Source organism: Nanorana parkeri, unplaced genomic scaffold, assembly GCF_000935625.1.
Source record: "Nanorana parkeri isolate BGI_ZX_2015 unplaced genomic scaffold, ASM93562v1 scaffold3035, whole genome shotgun sequence".
In the NCBI taxonomy this organism is placed as follows: domain Eukaryota; kingdom Metazoa; phylum Chordata; class Amphibia; order Anura; family Dicroglossidae; genus Nanorana; species Nanorana parkeri.
The window spans coordinates 29,324-37,143 of record NW_017309303.1 but is presented as its reverse complement, the minus strand read 5'-3'; the positions used below and the strand labels follow the sequence as shown (position 1 = coordinate 37,143).

General features: G+C 46.4%; 1 protein-coding gene across 1 annotated transcript in view; it reads left to right on the top strand.

The window, feature by feature from the left end:
• LOC108802693 (zinc finger protein 585A-like) overlaps positions 1 to 7,820 on the top strand; it is a 41,957-nt gene that overhangs the window by 8,393 nt on the left and 25,744 nt on the right. The window contains exon 3 of the mRNA XM_018574549.1: positions 2,718 to 3,638. Within this exon, the coding sequence (XP_018430051.1) occupies positions 2,718 to 3,638 (921 nt within the window). The remainder of the gene's footprint in view (positions 1 to 2,717; positions 3,639 to 7,820) is intronic.

Sequence of the window (7,820 nt, the reverse complement as noted above, 5' to 3'; positions counted from 1 at the left end):
TCTCCCCCCCCCCCCCCCCCCCCCCCATTTCCTCTTGATGGGTTGCAGTGGACAAATGTGTGACAACCTGTGTGAAGGTGACATCCCTCTAGAAGCCCCAGGGAGGCTGTATATATACAAATTTGGGATGAAGGCTGCAGTTCCTACGTTCCCCAGAAGGTGGCGACCTCATCTATACGAAACACAAAGCCAGCAAGTGGTGGTGGATCATACACATGGCTGGAGATGTAAGGTGAAGACAGGATGTGAGAGGTGAGTCGGGAGGAAGTAGAGAGGAGACATTGCTGGAAGTGGCAGCAGAGGAGGTAAGAAGAGATTATTTTATATTCACACACAGTAACCCCCTCCACCTGTCATGTCCGTCCTCATGCTCCATAGCTACTCTTTATCATTTAAAGGACAACTATGGGGTCAGGGGTTTTCCCCATAGTTCTCCTTAGGGTAACGGGAGGACACAAACTAGCGTCCTCCCGTCACCCTAAGCTCAGTATACCGCCAGCTACAGCTCCCTATATACTGAGACGCCGCAGCTGATCCCGACAATTGTGCCGGGATCCGCCCAGCGCTGGCGGATCGGAGCGGGGGGGAATCCAGCCCCTCCATTGTCACAGGGCGGCTAGAACTATGGGGTGAGTGAAAAGCCCCCCCCCCCCCTCCTCATAGTTCTCCTTTAATATGTAAACAATATGAATAAGTATTCTCTATATAAGATGATTAATTGCTGACATCAGTGCAGACCGATCATGTTTTTATCACACAGATGATAACAGACCAGCAATGCTGAGTTCCCTCATGTCTGGACGAATGTACAGTGCTGGTATTTTTCACTTTGTTATTCTACAGGGAGGAGCGTCCCGAATAGATCACATGACTGACTGCGTTCCGAATAGATCACATGACTGCGTTATGATTAATTGCTGACATCAGTGCAGACCGATCATGTTTTTATCACACAGATGATAACAGACCAGCAATGCTGAGTTCCCTCATGTCTGGACGAATGTACAGTGCTGGTATTTTTCACTTTGTTATTCTACAGGGAGGAGCGTCCCGAATAGATCACATGACTGACTGCGTTCCGAATAGATCACATGACTGCGTTCCGAATAGATCACATGACTGCGTCCCGAATAGATCACATGGCTTCTTGAATGAGAATGGATGAGGAGGGGAGTCACGTGGCCAATAGCATACTAAAGCTGGCGTTGGAGATCATCGACCTGATAACTGGAGAGGTGAGGAGCATTCTGGGGGTGTCACGTGGCATCACTTTCACCTTCCATGATGAAACCAGATGTGAAGGATTCTGGGGAATATACAGCTGACGGCATCTCTTTTCAACAGGATTATGAATTAGTAAAAAAGACGTCTAACGGTGAAGTGACACCCAACAGATATAGCCTCATGCCGTCCACGTCTCATTCACTCGGATCCGAGAGATGTGACAAGAAGATCCTGGAAGTCACCAAGAAGATGATGGAGCTGCTGATGGGAGAGGTGAGCGGTGCCGGGGATTCTGGGACATGATCCAGGAACAGACGAGGGGCGTGCCTGGGTGGTGACTATCATTGTGTGTGTCAGGTTCCTATAAGGTGTCAGGATGTCTCTGTCTATCTCTCCATGGAGGAGTGGGAGTATCTAGAAGGACACCGGGATCTCTACAAGGACGTGGTGATGGAGAATGCCCCGCCCCTCACATCACCGGGTAAGAGGAGAGAGCAGTACGGAGGCTCCACCTACATCCCCCATCATCTGATACACACATAGAAACAATGTATTCAGTCAGTGTGTGTGTTTCCTACAGATGGATCCAGTAAGAGGAACCCGCCAGAGAGATGTCCCCGCCCCCTGTATTCCCGGGACTCCACCCAGGAAGATCTCACCATCCCCCACCATGATCAGGTAGATGGAAGTGACGGGCTCAAAATATTTTCTTCTGTTTAGTTAGATTTTTGGACCTCACATTCAAATATATTATATTCTGACATTCCATTATTTGTTCGGTTGGTTTAGGTTGAATTAGACTCGAAAGCTGAAGTTAAAGAAGAAAAAGAGACATGTGTGAGGGGCGATCAGCAATCTACCGAGGAGGTTGGGAAGGTGGTCACAGTTGAAAAGGAAGAATCTTCTGTAGATTTCAGCAAAGGTGAGAAAATTATGAGTTTTAATATAACGTCATGTGACCCACAAATGAGGAGGAAATACTGTACACCATATGAAGGTCCATCTCCATTCCCCAATATAATGTCATGTGATCAACAAATGAGGAGGAGATACTGTACACCATATGAAGGTCCATCTCCATTCCTCAATATAACGTCATGTGACCCACAAATGAGGAGGAGATACTGTACACCATATGAAGGTCCATCTCCATTCCTCAAGATTTGTGACACTGCTGACCACACAACCATAGATGGATGACTCCTGATTGGAAAATATGGAACGTTTATGTCCTTTTTATATTTCCATCAGGTGGCCCTGAGATCCAGAACATCTCGGAAGGACATTCTATGGTATCTTCAAATAAGGCTGAACACATAAATTCTCAGAGATCGACGGACCCAGTTCTAAAAAATTGTCGTAAAAAGTCACAAACTGCCACCCAAAAACTCCATCCAAGATCACGTAATGGCCACTCTTTGTCTGATCTGCCAAACCCCCTGAGATCTTCTTCAAAGTCACCTAGTGCTGAAGATCAAAGCACTCTCACACAGGAACGTCCATTTCAATGTTCGGAGTGTGGAAAATGTTTTCTTCAGAAAGAAGATCTTCTTACGCACCAGAGAATCCACACCGGTGAGCGTCCATATTCATGTTCAGAGTGTGGCAAATGTTTTGCGCAGAGCGGAAATCTCACGGCACACCAGAGAATTCACAAGGGTGAGCGTCCTTTTTCCTGCTCAGAGTGTGGAAGGTGTTTCCTACGGAAAGGACACCTTCTTATACACCAGAAAAGCCACACAGGTGAGCGTCCTTTTTCTTGTTCAGAGTGCGAGAAAAGTTTCACTCACAAAGGAGACCTTCTCACTCACCAGAGGCGTCACACAGGCGAACGTCCTTTTTCTTGTCCAGAGTGCAAGAAGAGTTTCACACGTAAAAGAGTACTTATTGCTCACCAGAAAAGTCACACAGGAAATTATACTTATTACTGCCCAGAGTGTGGGAAATGTTTCACTCAGAAGGCACACCTTCTTACACACCAGAGGAGTCACACAGGTGAGTTTCCATTTTCCTGTATGGAGTGTGGGAAATATTTTACTCAGAAAGGACTGCTTCTTACACACCAGAGAAATCACACAGGTGAGCGTCCTTTTTCATGTTCAGAGTGCGGGAAAGGTTTCATGCGAAAAGGACACCTTCTTACACACCAGAAAAGTCACACGGGTGCACGTCCTTTTTCATGTACGGAGTGTGGGAAGTCTTTCATACGGAAAGGCCATCTTCTTACACATCAGAAATGTCACACTGGGGAGCGACCTTTTTCCTGTTCGGAGTGTGGGAAATGTTTTACACAAAAAGCAAACCTTCTTACGCATCGGAGGGTTCACACAGGGGAACGGCCTTTTTTATGTACAGAGTGTGGTAAATGTTTCGTTCAGAAAGGATACCTACTCATACACCAGAAAAAGCACACTGCAAGCATTTCACGGTCTGGTCTATCCAGAGAAGAATCCTAGAATGAGAAGATTTAAACATGAATGGGAAGATTTGTCCTTTTTTAACTTTTAAAGCTAAATTGACGTGTACGCATATAATGCCTTCCATGTTACCCTCTGATTAACGTGCAATTAAAAATTTTCAATCAAATCACTTCGCTTTTGAAGTAAACTGTGTGGAGACCCAGTGACGTCATCTCTGGGTCTGTCTGCTGCTCTTTGCTCTGAGTTTGGTGAGGGGGCCAACAGTCTGCTGATAACATTACAGCTTTTTGTCAAATAATTATGTCCGTTCTACGACATATACACAGAATATTAGACCTCGCCCTTGAGATCATCTACCTGCTGACCAGGGAGGTGAGGAGGATTCTGGGAGGTCACATGACATCACTCTGATCTCTATTCATAAAACACAGACCTGACCGGAGAGGTGAGGAGGATTCTGGGAGGTCACATGACATCACTCTGATCTCTATTCATAAAACACAGACCTGACCGGAGAGGTGAGGAGGATTCTGGGAGGTCACATGACATCACTCTGATCTCTATTCATAAAACACAGACCTGACCGGAGAGGTGAGGAGGATTCTGGGAGGTCACATGACATCACTCTGATCTCTATTCATAAAACACAGACCTGACCGGAGAGGTGAGGAGGATTCTGGGAGGTCACATGACATCACTCTGATCTCTATTCATAAAACACAGACCTGACCGGAGAGGTGAGGAGGATTCTGGGAGGTCACATGACATCACTCTTATCTCTATTAATAAAACACAGACCTGACCGGAGAGGTGAGGAGGATTCTGGGAGGTCACATGACATCACTCTGATCTCTATTCATAAAACACAGACCTGACCGGAGAGGTGAGGAGGATTCTGGGAGGTCACATGACATCACTCTGATCTCTATTCATAAAACACAGACCTGACCGGAGGGGTGAGGAGGATTCTGGGAGGTCACATGACATCACTCTGATCTCTATTCATAAAACACAGACCTGACCGGAGAGGTGAGGAGGATTCTGGGAGGTCACATGACATCACTCTGATCTCTATTCATAAAACACAGACCTGACCGGAGAGGTGAGGAGGATTCTGGGAGGTCACATGACATCACTCTGATCTCTATTCATAAAACACAGACCTGACCGGAGAGGTGAGGAGGATTCTGGGAGGTCACATGACATCACTCTTATCTCTATTAATAAAACACAGACCTGACCGGAGAGGTGAGGAGGATTCTGGGAGGTCACATGACATCACTCTTATCTCTATTAATAAAACACAGACCTGACCGGAGAGGTGAGGAGGATTCTGGGAGGTCACATGACATCACTCTTATCTCTATTAATAAAACACAGACCTGACCGGAGAGGTGAGGAGGATTCTGGGAGGTCACATGACATCACTCTTATCTCTATTAATAAAACACAGACCTGACCGGAGAGGTGAGGAGGATTCTGGGAGGTCACATGACATCACTCTTATCTCTATTAATAAAACACAGACCTGACCGGAGAGGTGAGGAGGATTCTGGGAGGTCACATGACATCACTCTTATCTCTATTAATAAAACACAGACCTGACCGGAGAGGTGAGGAGGATTCTGGGAGGTCACATGACATCACTCTTATCTCTATTAATAAAACACAGACCTGACCGGAGAGGTGAGGAGGATTCTGGGAGGTCACATGACATCACTCTTATCTCTATTAATAAAACACAGACCTGACCGGAGAGGTGAGGAGGATTCTGGGAGGTCACATGACATCACTCTTATCTCTATTAATAAAACACAGACCTGACCGGAGAGGTGAGGAGGATTCTGGGAGGTCACATGACATCACTCTTATCTCTATTAATAAAACACAGACCTGACCGGAGAGGTGAGGAGGATTCTGGGAGGTCACATGACATCACTCTTATCTCTATTATAAAACACAGAACAGACCGGAGAGGTGAGGAGGATTCTGGGAGGTCACATGACATCACTCTGATCTCTATTCATAAAACACAGACCTGACCGGAGGGGGGAGGAGGATTCTGGGAGGTCACATGACATCACTCTGATCTCTATTCATAAAACACAGACCTGACCGGAGGGGTGAGGAGGATTCTGGGAGGTCACATGACATCACTCTGATCTCTATTCATAAAACACAGACCTGACCGGAGGTGTGAGGAGGATTCTGGGCGGCCACATGACATCACTCTAATCTCTATTCATAAAACACAGACCTGACCGGAAAGGTGAGGAGGATTCTGGGAGGTCACATGACATCACTCTGATCTCTATTCATAAAACACAGACCTGACCGGAGAGGTGAGGAGGATTCTGGGAGGTCACTTGACATCACTCTGATCTCTATTCATAAAACACAGACCTGACCGGAGGGGTGAGGAGGATTCTGGGAGGTCACATGACATCACTCTGATCTCTATTCATAAAACACAGACCTGACCGGAGGGGGGAGGAGGATTCTGGGAGGTCACATGACATCACTCTGATCTCTATTCATAAAACGCAGACCTGACTCAAGAGCTGATGAATATCCACAGTGATAACAGTTTTTATTTTTAACAGGATTATAAGGTAGCAAGGAAAATATTTAATGAGCAACAGACACCCAGTATCCATGTACCATTCCCACCTCACTCCCTAATACTTGAGAGATGTGACAAGAAGATTCTAGAAGTCACCGAGAAGATGATGGAGCTGCTGACAGGAGAGGTGATTGGTGCCGGGAATTCTGGGACATGATCCAGGAACAGACAAGGGGCGTGTCTGGGTGGTGACGGGAGAGGTGAGCGGTGCCGGGGATTCTGGGACATGATCCAGGAACAGACAAGGGGCGTGTCTGGGTGGTGACGGGAGAGGTGGGCGGTGCCGGGGATTCTGGGACATGATCCGGGAACAGACAAGGGATGTGTCTGGGTGGTGACTGTATCATTGTGTGTGTCAGGTTCCTATAAGGTGTCAGGATGTCTCTGTCTATCTCTCCATGGAGGAGTGGGAGTATCTAGAAGGACACCGGGATCTCTACAAGGACGTGGTGATGGAGAATGAGCCGCCCCTCACATCACCAGGTAAGAGGAGAGAGCAGTACGGAGGCTCCGCCTACGTCCCCCATCATATGATACACACATAGAAACAATGTATTCAGTCAGTGTGTGTGTCTCCTACAGATGGATCCAGTAGGAGGAACCCACCAGAGAGATGTCCGCATCCTCTGTATTCCCGGGACTCCACCCAGGAAGATCTCACCATCCCCCACCAAGGTCAGGTAGATGGGGCTGAGTGTAAATGAGAGTGGCAGCACACAGATCATAGTATTACCTCCGGGTGAGTGTTGCCAGTTTGTAAGGGATTACATTTAAAATACTTTTTCTTCCATTCAATTGTTTTAGGATGAAGAACTAGACGTACGTGAGGGATGATGGTCACCATTAATAAGAAGGCATCTTCTGTACAAACCAGCTCAGGTATGTAACAAACTTGAAGTCCAGAACTGGATCACATTTTTTTCCCCCTTTCTTACAGTGGAGCTCCTGTGCTTACATACGCCCGGTAGAATTTGTAAGATGTGGGCCATCTGTGGAGGAGACATGAGTGATCAGGACCAAAGAGATTTCTTATTCATGTGATTCATATTAAACTCTCAGACATCACAGAACAGCACAACCAGTAAAGAAACCATAGCAATAAAGGAAATAATAAAATGCTCCTGTTGAAAACTTTGTAAACCCCGAGTTATTATTATGTGTTGTCCTCTTCAGAATCAACAACGGTTTACAGTCTTCTGTGATAGTTGTGATTGAGGTTCTTTATCTTCTCGTGAGGTAAAGCTGCCCATTCTTCCTGCAGGTTCTTCCTCTAGGTCACATGTGTCAAACTCAAGGCCCAGGGGCCGAATCCGGCCCACCAGGTTATTTCCTAGACTTCTACTTTCAGATCTAGGTATTAAGTTATTACTAAAACCAGAGATCATCGAATGCAGAGGCAATTATGATAAAGATTAGATACATTTATATAGTCTTACAGGCCCTGTGAGGGCAACCATAATGTTGATGCGGCCCACAATTAAATTGAGTTTGACACCCCCTGCTCTAGGTTTTTCCTCCAGGTTCTTCCTCTAGATACTTCCTCCAGGTTCTTC